This window comes from Nannospalax galili, unplaced genomic scaffold (assembly GCF_000622305.1).
Source record: "Nannospalax galili isolate Female #2095 unplaced genomic scaffold, S.galili_v1.0 scaffold3, whole genome shotgun sequence".
NCBI lineage: Eukaryota > Metazoa > Chordata > Mammalia > Rodentia > Spalacidae > Nannospalax > Nannospalax galili.
The window spans coordinates 1,063,486-1,075,916 of NW_008351466.1; the positions used below are offsets into that span (position 1 = coordinate 1,063,486).

At 42.2% G+C, this 12,431-nt stretch overlaps 1 protein-coding gene across 1 annotated transcript; it reads right to left on the bottom strand.

The window, feature by feature from the left end:
• Positions 1 to 1,841: 1,841 nt before the first annotated feature.
• Positions 1,842 to 12,186, bottom strand: Tmem35a (transmembrane protein 35A). The gene is made up of 2 exons (XM_008848336.3): positions 11,909 to 12,186; positions 1,842 to 2,229 (listed from the first exon to the last, which is right to left on the bottom strand). Exons 1-2 carry the CDS (start codon positions 12,026 to 12,028, stop codon positions 1,846 to 1,848), a joined length of 504 nt encoding a protein of 167 aa, XP_008846558.1. The 5' UTR covers positions 12,029 to 12,186; the 3' UTR covers positions 1,842 to 1,845.
• Positions 12,187 to 12,431: the final 245 nt, after the last annotated feature.

Consider the following 12,431-nt stretch of genomic DNA (forward strand, 5'->3'; position numbering starts at 1 on the left):
AGAGCATGAAAGATCTTTAAAGGATTGGGCAAGTTAGCAACTTCACTAATATATTGAGTAAAGATGTTATACCCTCTTCTCCTTCATGTAGACTTTAAAAAAAAAGAGCCTAAATCGAGGCTTGGTGGAATATCCCTTTAACCCTAGCACTTGGGAGACAGAGGCAGGCAGATCTCTAAGTTGGAGGCCAGCCTGTTCTATGTAGTTAGTATCAGTATCAGGTCAGCCAACGATACATAGTGAGACCCTGTCTCAGAAAAAAAAACAAAAACAAAAACAAAAAACCCTGACCCAGGGATAGGGGCACAGGACTAGATGCCCAGTATTTGTGATGTAAAGCAAGAACATCTCTACTTTGAGGCCCATTCAGGCTACACAGTGAGGCCCTGTCTCAAACACATGCCTGTGCAGCTATACACACACACACACACACACACACACACACACACACACACTCAAACACATGCCTGTGCGGCTATACATACACACACACACACACATACACACACACACACACACACACACACACACACACAAAACTTTGGTACAAACTTTTCTTCCCAGGTTTTTCAGTATATACACCATTTCCTCCAAATTTCAAAAACCTTTATTTTGAAAGAATGAGAGAAATAAAGACATTTAATTACCAAGAACAATGACACTGAAGAAAATACAGTAAGTACTCTCCCCACACACAACCCCCACCCCTTTCCCATTGCTGGCACAATAATATTAAAACCATCAAAGCACATTTAACAAGGAGAAACAGCAGTATGTAATGAAGAAAGCAAATTTCCATACTGCTCAATCCAACTAACCCATGACAAATGTCCTTCCCCCAGCCCAATTCCACCCACCAGAATACTAAAGAGGTGTAAGGGAAACAACTCTGGGTGATTTAGACTTTGTTTACATTAGTAAAGTTCAGTGAAGAATCAACAGTAGTGAACCTGTTTGACAGAAACATACTGGAATTTCTGTCAAATTTCAGGTTTCAGAAAACAGGTCTGGAGAGACTGACTTCAAACAGGACCAATCCCTTCTCCCTCAGCTGAAACAGTGGGGAACAAGTGCCATATCCTGGTTAGCTACTGAGAAACAGTGGAAGTAATGCAGCTTTGGCCTTAAAACTGATTGAATTTAAGACTGTTAGTTTGGGCTCAGACAAAGGCAAAGTGACACCTCCTACTCTAACACTTGAAGAGTTAGACTGTCTATTGACTGTATGTATCCCTTGTTTTAATTAAATTTAATGTGGCGTGTCTAAAACTTAAATGTTAAGTGGAGGCTAATTGTATTAAACAAACACTTCCTAAAATTTAAGTTTTCAGCTTAACCTACAGAGGCATCCCCACCCTATATGGGACTAGATCACTTGTTTTGTACCAGAATAGGATTCTCTTTATATGAGGGTTTTTTTTAATTCTACCATTGCTGAATCATGTTATAAAGGGAAGGATACCAGTGCAGGATTAGTTCAAAATCAGAGCCTTCTCCACATGTGCATGTATAAACACATATGGTACTTAAATACATATTTCCCACACATAATCTCACAGTCATATGCTTGCTTGAGTCCATCCCACAAATACACTTCAATAGTAGCCATATACATGTACATGCAGCAAGATGTGAGCATTGCCCCAGAATGATTAAAGGTGGTGCACAAATGTCAATGTGGGGAGGTCATTTTAGGGTATAGGTGTACACAAGCCAATTAACTTGCAGAATGTATTTCTCTTTCCCCCGAAGATAAATAAATCAAATGAAAAACACACACTGACATCTTCCTGGGTGTCATGGAGGCAACTGCCTGGAAAGTCCTCTTTTTGCATTTTCACTTTCCTATGACACCTTCACTTTGCCCTGCGGGGCCTTCTCATATAAGGAGGGTTGCTCCTCAGAACTCGCTGGCAAGGGCTTCTTCTCAGAAGACCTCTCTTCAGGCTTTCGGGCAATCAACAGGCGGCATGTAAGCAGGATTCCAAACACCAGAGCATGGGCGTAGCGTTTCAGAGGATCACCGACTAGCTGATGGAAGAAAAGCACAGCCAACACCAGCAAGAGCAGGAAGAAGTTGGCCACATCTTTGGGACGCCCAGGCACCAGGGTCATGACAATGCCACAGGCCACTTCAAGGGCACCAATACTTTTTCGAAGGAGAATGGAATTGATGCCCATTTTCTTCAGCAGAGGAAGGGCTCGGACATAACTCTTGTAAGCACGTTTCTAGAGTGGGAATATCAAAGGGAAATCAATGCATTAATCACAATTTTAACATCAGAATGAAAAAAACACTAGTAGGGCCCTCCTTACTTACCATCACCTGTCCACACAAGCCAGAAGTATCCCACTTTCCACTTTGTCTCCTACATAAAGCCTTGTAATTAGGATAAGAAAAGAGGAATCAGTCTGTTAGGATCCCTGTGATTTTAAACTTAGTATCACTGATTGGTTTGAATGTTTGTGGTCCCCCACTGCCACCAATTTATTTGCTCAAATCCTAACCTCAAAGGTGAGGGTATTAATAGGTGGCCTTTGTGAACTGATTGGACCATGAGAGTAGCCCCCTTGAATGGGGTTAGTGCTCTTATAAAAGAGGACCCAGAGAGCTGCCTTTGCCCTTCCATCAAGACACAGAAGAACCATCTATGAAGCAGAAAGAGGACCCGGAATGGACACCAAACCTGGTAGCACCTTCACCTCGAATTTAGCCTTCTGAGCTGTGAAAAACAATCGTTTTATACAAGCTGCCAATTTGTAACATTTTGTTATAGCAGTCTGAATGGACTAAGACAAATACCAAAACTAATAACACAGAGACTGCTTTCATAGTATTTTTTTAAAGTAGCTGACCATAAATCATTAAGAATCTTAAAGAGGGACTGGGGGCTGAAGAGGTGGCTCAGCGGTTAAGAACACTGACTGTTCTTGCAGAAGACCCGGGTTCAAATCCCAGCACCCACATGGCAGCTAACAATTGCCTGTAACTCTAGTTCTAGGACATCCGACAGCCTCTTCTGTCCTCCAGCAGCATTGTACAACACAGGTGCACTTACCTACATGCAGACATAACACTCTTACACATAAAAAATAAAAATAATGAATAATAATTTTAAGAAAAAGAATCTTAAAGAGGAGCTGGAGAGGTGGCTCAACTCTTCTTTTCTTGCAGAAGACCCAGGTTCGTATCCCAGAGCCCACATGGTGGCTAACAACCATCCAGTAACTCCAGTTCCAGGGGATCTGATGCCCTCTTCTGTCCTCTGCACGCATTGCATGGCATGTGTGCACTTGCATACATGAACGCAATACATGCATACACATAAAATAAAGCTAAAGCAAAAAAAATTTTTTTAAAGAATTAAAGAGGTAGGTGTAGTGGCACATACCTTTAATCCTAGCACTTGGGAGGTAGAGGCAGATAGATCCCTGTGAGATGGAGGCCTGGGATGGTCTACATACATTTAGGTCAGCTGGGGCTACACAGTGAGACCATCTCAAAACAGAGAGAGAGAGAGAGAGAGAGAGAGAGAGAGAGAGAGGAGAGAATGAGAGAGAGAGGAGAGAATGAGAGAGGGAATGGGGAAGGAAAAGAGAAAGGAAAAGGGAAAGAAAAAAATTAAAGAAATCTTAAAAAAAGAAGAGATTCATGGGACTTGCGATGTAATTAAATCCCAAGTTTGTACACACACATACACACACACACACACACACATCAAAGACACTAGATGAAAGACTAGTACAGGTAGACCTCAATTCTGTAGATGAAGCATCCATGGGTTCAATAAGCTGCAGGCTGAAAATATTGCTTTAAAAACCTATATCTCTACTAAATGTGTACAGAATTTTTATTATTCCCTCTTTATATAAAATTTATGTTTATTATGTTTATTAGATATTGTAAGTAATCTAGAGATGGAAGGATGTGCATACATAATGTAAATACTATGTCATTTTATGTGAGACTTGAGCATCAAGGATTTTGGTATCCTCAGGAAAAGGGGTGTCCTGAAGCCAATCCCCCAAGGATACTGAGTGACAGAATGTATTATAAAAATCAGACAGAAGCCAGGCTTGGTGGCGCACGCCTTTAATTCCAGCACTTGGGAGCCAGAGGCAGGCGGATCTTTGTGAGTTCGAGGCCAGCCTGGTCTACATAGTGAGTTCCAGGGAGACCCTGTCTCAAAAAAAGAGACCCCCCCCAAAAAAAAATCAGACAGAAAGCCAACTTGACCTCTCAGAAGCATGTAGCTCTTTGAATAGTGCTGATATTCTCCAAGTTTGGAAGACACAATGACATTTCTCCCAGTACTGTACAAGTGAATGCACGTTTACTGCATGTACTCTTTATTGTGAGTGGTACAAGATAATCCTCTGTGGACACTATTGAAGACTGCTAGAAGTTTTAGTTTAAACAAATGCATGAAGGGGCTGGAGAGATGCCTCCTCAGCAGTTAAGAGCACTAGTTATTCTTGCAGAAGACGCGGGTTTGAATCCCAGCACCCACATGGCGGCTAACAACCATCTGTAACTATAGGTCCAGGGGATCCGACACCCTCTTTTGATATCCTCAGGCCCTGCACGACACGGGTGCACTTACATACATGCAGGCAATACACTCATACACAAAATAAAAATAAATAAAAAAAATTTAAATGCATGGATTCAGAGCCAAACAGACTGGGCTTCAAGTCCCAGCTCCGCCAACTTTCTAGTTGGAATATCCATGAACAAATTCTTTGACCTCTCTGAGTTTCATTTTCCTGGACAGGGGAGCACTAACAAAGCGGAAGCTATTTAATTCAGCTGCAATACGTAAGAGAATACCAAAACCATTAATCAAAATAAATATATCCATTATGAATAAAATATCAAAATTTCAAACAAAAGCAGGCTTTGACTCTCACACAACCTTGCCTCACCTAATTCTTCCCAATCCTATCCGTCAGAGGCTATATTTCAAATTCACTCCTCTCTTGTCCTGAGCATATAAAAAGATACAAAACGTTAGTCCTACTTCTTCCTCCCTCTTCTCATGTTCAATTAGATCAAGGATTTTTCAGAATGAAATTAAAAGACAGGTTTACCAGGCACAGTAAACCCTAGGCTGAAGGAAGCCAGAGCCATGAGGAGCAGAGCAGGACTGAGGATTACAGGTGTTAGTGAGAGACCTGCCCTTTCTTCTCACAGTTAACCTAGGTATATAACCACCTGCCTCCACCCTCCTGGCGATAGTATAAGAAAGATTTTAGGAAAAGAATTCTAGAACCAAGAGGCTTCTTCAACATCTGTAAGGCACTTTTCTTTTTGAAACAGTTTGCTATAGCTCAGGTTAGCCTCACTATGTAGCTAAGGATGGCCTTGCACCCTTGATCTTCCTGCCTTGACATCCAGAATGATGGGATCACAAGCTTGCACCACAATACCTGACTGTAAGAACCTTTTCTTCCTTCCCTCCCTCCCTTCCTTCCTTCCTTCCTTCCTTCCTTCCTTCCTCTTTTGAAACAGTGTCTCAGGTAATGCAATCTGGTCTCAAACTCAGTAAGCAGCTGAGGTTGTTGATTCTCCTGCCTCTACCTCCCAAGTGCTGGGATTACAGGAGTCCACCACTAGGACCGCCAGGCCCAGCTTTACAATTAGTGATTTTGTGTTGCTAATTCTAATTAGCAACACAAAATTTCTCAGTTCCTAAATCCTAAAGTGTGATGCTTCTGAGGGATGCACAAAGAGACAAGGTAAGGTTCTCACAGTTCTTACAATCACTTCCGACTCCAGCACTTCCAGATATATGCTGGGTGGCTTCTCCAAACTTTTTCTTTGACTAGTAATAACCACTTACCATTCATCATAGACTCTTATCTATACCACTGTGGAATCTGCAGCAGCCATCCTTCTGCAAAATCCTTTTTCTTTTTAGCACTGGGAATCAAACCCAGGGTTTCATACATACAGCTAGGTAACTAACTGCTCAACCACTGAGCTATAGCCTTAATCCTTGTTTTCGCTTTCTTTCCTCTTTTTAATTTCACCAGATCTTTAGCTCAAAGCTGAGCAGGTACAGGTAGGAGCTATTCTCCAGGACTCCAAATAAGAAATGTATAATTTATTAGACACGGGATGGATTTTTACATGATAGGAAGTCTTTTGTTCTTCTCTTGTGGAGTAGGAGAGACATCAAAACACCCGTACTATTGCCTGTCTTAATGCTTGGTCCAGGCTGCCTCACTTCTAACAATAGAACGGTTGTGTGTCTTGAGTCTGTAGTAACTAGGTTTCTAAAGACATTCATAATATTGATAGTAAGAATAAAGAGACCTGACTGATTCACTCTCCCAAAAGGCTGTTGCAATTCACTTTGTTACATCTATTTTATTCCATTCAAAGGATGCAGATTCTAAAACCATAGTTTCCCTGAAGGGGCAAAGAAGTAGAAAACAGAGAAATATTCAGTCACATGTTTCAAATCTCTTTAATCAAAAGCAATCATGTAGCAATGCCCTTGGACCTGTATTTGCTTTTTTCTTATTGTCAGAAGTTTTTGCTTGGAGAAAATTACAAGTATTTTATTACCTCAGTTTCCCCTTTTGTAAATTAATTGAGCATTTTGGAGATTTAATCAAATCACAGTACCATTAGCTTCAACTGAGGGTAATACACACACACACACACACACACACACACACACACTCAGGCACTCACACTCACACATACTTCATTATTAATGAAGCACACAATTAGAAATCCTTACCCTTGTAAGCAACAGTGGTTATTTTAATATCGATGAATCAAGCAGGTCAATTCTTGCGGTGTGAGAACATATGATTCAGAAATGAGTCAAAAGCATATGAAGCTTTTCTTTACTCATTCCTTTTTGTCGTTTATGCTTCATAACACCCCGGGGCCATGATCTCATATTAGTGACATTAAACTTCAACAGCTAGCTCAAAACTGTCAAATAATATTCACTTTTGACCAAAATTAATAACCGAACTAAGTCAGCTAACAAGACAAAATGGGAACAGAGGGTAAATGGTTTGATCTCCTTTAGTTCACTTATGCCAATTACTTGAAAGAAAAAAAATAATTGGGCTACTATACTGTATAATCTACTTCTTTAAAGTCAAGAAAACAGGTAAAACTATCCTCCATTGTTAGTAATCAGGGCAGTAAAGTTACCCTTGGAGGGCAGGAACTGCAAGGCCATAGGGGGTGCGGGGGTGCTGGTCATCTGCTTGTAGTAGGCGCCTAGTTACATGGGAATATTCTGAAATTTTCTTGAGCTATATGATTATGTGCATGTTTTAGTAGATGTGTTATACTTCAATAAAATTTACGGGGAGAATTCTATGAAAGTACAGGAGTGCACTTACAAAAATGTATTTTGGCTAAAAGTCTCAGCCTACCTACTATCTTAGATCATAAAACCTACACAAGTGCTGCAAAATTTGCTGACTCATGTATGGTTTTCGTGAATTTCTGTAGGAAAAAGAAAGCCACCTGTGAATCACAGAGCATTATTTAAACCAATAAAAAGCTCATCACATTTAATTGCCAACTATTCATATGAATGATAAGCGCCTTTTCAGCGATTCCACTTTCCATTGTCATTAATACCTAGCCAAAGAAAACTCTGGCAAACCTGATCCTATTAACTAAGGGGAGCCTTTCCACTTTGCTTCTTAGAGCAGGTAAATCTGGCCTCTATTGTTAAGTCAAAAGCACTCTGAAACAAATTCAAATGTTGAATTCTACAAGATCCCAGACAGGGCTAGGAAATGTTGTGTAGTTCAGCTTGTGATGACTAGCTGTGTGAACTAAGTCACTTCATATTTCAGGGTCTATTTTCTCTCTGAGGAAATAAATATGCTGCACCATTTCCAAGAAGTCTAAGCATCAGTGAATTACTACCCTATTACCTAGTTGGAAAGCAATTAATAGCAGTGATTGGAAGCATAAAAGATTGCCTATGAACATTAAACTACCCAAACATGTTGGGGATGTTTCATCAGGGTTACACAAACAGGAGTGCATTTAACTAACTGCAGATAACCAAATCAATCAAATCAACAGGTCTTTAGCATGAAGGAATACAAAGAATCAGAGACTTGTTCTGTGGTCCTCAAAGTCCAAATCTTTGTGACAGGATTTTGGAGTTTTCTTACCAATCCATATGTAGTCCCCTGTGCTTATAGGATAAAAACACTGCTACAAAAAGCTGAATACAAATTTAATGCAAGTTAGCCAACCATATGTCCCCAGGCACTGCACAAAAAAGTGCTTAGCAGCATCAGTAAGCTTCGCCTCCCAATTCAAGTGAACTAATGAAGCATTTAGTCAAGGGAGTTGCCGATTGTGCAGGATTCACGTGGGATATAGAAGAATGCATGCTTCCTTAAACTGGGGGAGGTATGAGCCAACACATACCAAATGAACTATTCAAAGATGCATATGCAAATTCTGCAGGAGAGCCACCATGCACTACACAGCAGCATGTGGATTCTTCAATATTTTCTGATTGCATAAAGATCTAGTCATGTTTGATTCCATCCCTTAAATGACCATGTAAATTAGTTATCAAACCACCACACAAAAAGAATCAATTATGACTGTCACCTCACCCAAAGCAGTCCTTAAACACTATAGCAAGCATTGTACCAGACATTATGAAAATGTAATCTCAGTTAATGTTTACAACCTTCTGAGGTAAGAATTTGTATTCCCATGTTACAAATAAGGAAACTAAGATCCCAAGAGAGCCAGGATTCAAACTCTAGCCTGTATGAATCAAAATCCTGAACCCATCCACCAGTATTTTCTGAGCCCTCCAGGACAGCCAGAAAAGTTCATAATCACTTGCTTGATTTTGAGCACTTACTCCAGTTATTCTTCATGGAGGGAATAACATCTAAAATATTAATTAATCAGAATAAAAATAAAATGGACAGATAAGCAATGCAAAAAAATCTAAATTTGAGAAATTGACTCTGAAGTAAAATAAACCCCCAAAATATAGACTGGAGAGTTGAACTCATACAAAAAAGGTATTTTCAAGAGTCAGTTGTACATTCTGGCATCCAAAAATCCAATTGTTTTAACTACTAATGACCCCTTTACTGAGGGTATGGAATCATGCACATGGTTTCCAATCTCTTGGCTATATCATTAAATCTAATTTGCTCCAATTTATCCATTAGTAAAATAAGAAGTAACAAGTGAATCTACCTCACAGAGACATTTTGAATAAATAATCTTATAACTACACCACCACTGCCACCACCACCTTGAGATCTTATGAGAAATACCACTACAGTTAATATGTGAGTAAATGCAAGAATGCAAGAATCACTCCTAAGTGGGAAACAGAAAACCTAGATAATCATCCCATCTGTTCAAAGTCTGGCATTCATAGGGACTGTTGACCCCTTCTCAGAAACAAGAAATGGCTCCTGAACTTCATAATCAAAAGCAAAGCAGAGAAATCTAAAGGATGGTGACAGGCAGACAAGGCAAAACTACAATGACTCATTTGATTCATTCATTCACCCATCTATCCCACAAGCTATGTATCCCAGGCTAGCTTAGAACTTCCAATCCTCCTGCTTTAGCCTTCCGACTACTGGCCACAAGTATATATTGAGCACTTTTTGTTCTAGAATTGAATATTCCCTCCCTTTCATATGGGTTCAGGATAAAAGCTGGGACAAGCCTAGGCACTGTGCAATGGACCCTAAGTTAAAAAACCAGGCATTCAGTACAGGAAGGGACCCTGGAAGAGTCCAGAAATCCTCTTTAAGTTTCATACCACTGTGACATCTACTTTCCAGTTAGACTTTCCATCCCTCCAAAAGCCCATAGTACAGAAACACAGAAGAGCTATGTACAGTCCCCCTACAAACCGCCCCCCCGACACACACACAAAAAATTATTCCTTACTGATCTGTTAGAGTATATCTATCCCTATGAGATCTTCAGGCTTGTTTCTTCTTTCTTTCATTAGGCTGCAATAGACAGCTCCACTCCCTAGGAAGAAGCTCACTCTAAACCCATTTGTGGCTGGTCCTCCTCATGAGTTCCTGCCAAGCTGATAGGAAGCTTCCCGGTGACTCCATCTTAGTTGGCTTGCCTGCAGAACCTAACACTGCACTTAGGGTGCAGCATGGGGGTCCTCTATAGCAGCTGGGCAAGGTTTAGAGGACAGGGAGTATAGTGAAGAAAGCTACTATGACCCTAAAGAAGGGGAAAGCTTCAAAATACCTCTGGTGCACACACATAAATGTATAAATATGTACATATAAAAAGTAAAGCGAGAGTACATTCATGTATCTAACACGGAACAGTAAACTATTCCAGACACGACAAAAGCATAAAGGCATTTCTCCTCACCCCTTCCCTGTACTCCAACCTCTTCAAGCCCTTTGGTGACTCCTGGTACCTCACCCTACCCCCTTCTTCAATGCAGGCAGCCTTGGTTACTTATTTTGACCTGATTTCAATTCCATCTGGTCTAACATACTGGGAGGAGGGGAGATGAAAGGAGAAACATATCAGGATTTGCCACTGGGGCTAGACCTCAGCCACCCTCCCCCACCCCGGGGTAATCCCCTGGTGAGGAAGAAACAGAAAGCTCAAGCCAGAGCTGTGTGCAAGTATTTTCTGAACATCTACAATTTGCCAGTCTCCAGCAATTTGCAGCTTATGTGGAGGGGCCCTGGAAAGCTCTGCAGTGGGCTCTAGGAGAGCAATTAATTCCTTTCAGTGCGTGAGGCTCTTCCTTCCTGCCTCAGCCCTAAAAGAAAGTCCCTCTTGTCTCTTTTCTCTCTCCCTTCTGTTCCTCCCCTAAGCTTATTTCCTTCTTGACCTTGAGAGACCAGAAATGTGCTTGCTCCCATTACTGGCACCAGAGCAAAGGCTTCAAGAAGCAGGTTCCCTTCAGCTGGTGGGGAATAGGCAAAGTGACAGGGGCAGAGGAGAAAGATCGAAAGTGCTGGAAACATTCCTTGCCATCTCCTAGTACTCCACTACATAAGAGCAAGTCTACATCACACCCAACTGAGAGATGCAGCCCAGCCCCCAGGTTGCAGAGCTGTTTTGGCCAGTCACCTTCGGTGATTCCAACTCTGCAGAGGGGAAAACCTTGCAGAGGGCCTGGCTCTGGGCAGCCACAGGAGGCCAGGTGGGGATTGCAGGCTGTTTTGCAGGAGGGTACGGGCAGATATAGTAAATTTTGTAGATTAGCCCTACACACAAGACAAAATAAAACATCCATCTCTTCCTCCAGGGAAGGATGGAATCAGAAGCTCAGTGACCCTTATTTGGGGGCAAGACTGCTTTGTCTCCAAGATCCAGATAGTACCCAAGCAATTAAAAGAATATTATCAGCTCTGCACCTGGGATGAAGAAGAAATACCCAGCCAGCGCCTACAAACTGCTAGCTCTAGGAGCCTGTCTCCCCTCACCCCCAGCTCTTCCCCTTCTTTCCCCTTTGTTCCTCCCTAAAATAAATAAACTCTGGCTCAAAAAACTCTTAGGTCAGAGGGAAGACTCAGACTTGCAGCCTGGTGGTGACTGGGACGTTGGGTGTGTGCTGGAAAGAGGGAAGGGCTCCCGCAGAACACAGGTGCTACGCAGGTCTCAGCCATCCCTTGACTTGAAATTGGGGGTCCTCGCTGGGCAGCCCCTCCCCCAACTGGCATGCAGTGGTACCAAAACAGTTGCTCCCGGCATAGCCCACAATGAAATCTCTGATCCAGCCGCTCCTTCCGAGCGGCAAAGTTCTTAAGGAGAAGGGAGGGTCCGGGGTGGGGGAAGAGGTTAAGGGAAAGAGATTGGAGCCAGAGAAAGGAGGGAAGAGGTACTCACAATCCCATGGGGGTGCGCTCCTTACCGCCGGTTTACATCACTTACCATCTCACTGTAGGCATCCTTGCTGAGCCTGGGGGTCAACTTGATAGTCCCCATGAAAACAAAGAAGAGTCCCAGGGCCACAGAGAGGGCCACGATAGTTACGGTTCTGGGGGATGCCATGGATTCACCAAGGCAGGTCCCAACTAATCCTGCTTTGCGCAGCCGGTCTGAGTGAGGCGCAGGCAGTTAGCACGGCGAGGCTAGAGGGACTCAGCGGAGGCAGCAAGCAGCGAGAGAATGACAAAGGGAGAGGAGGGAGCTGGAGAGAAAAATTGAGAGATCGAGATTCAACCACTCTCACTACAACAATCGCTGGGTCCTAATGCCCTACGCTTGCACCTCTCAGGCCCAAAGGATCCTGCAGAAGTTAAGATAAACCCTGAACTGAGGCGGGAACTTCAACTCATAAATGAAAAGAAGGCAGTATATGCCGCGAGTTCAGTCCCAGGATGAGAAATTTAGAAAGACGTCCTTTCTACCACTTCAGCAAGTGCACTTTCATCCCCCTCACACTTACCCTTGG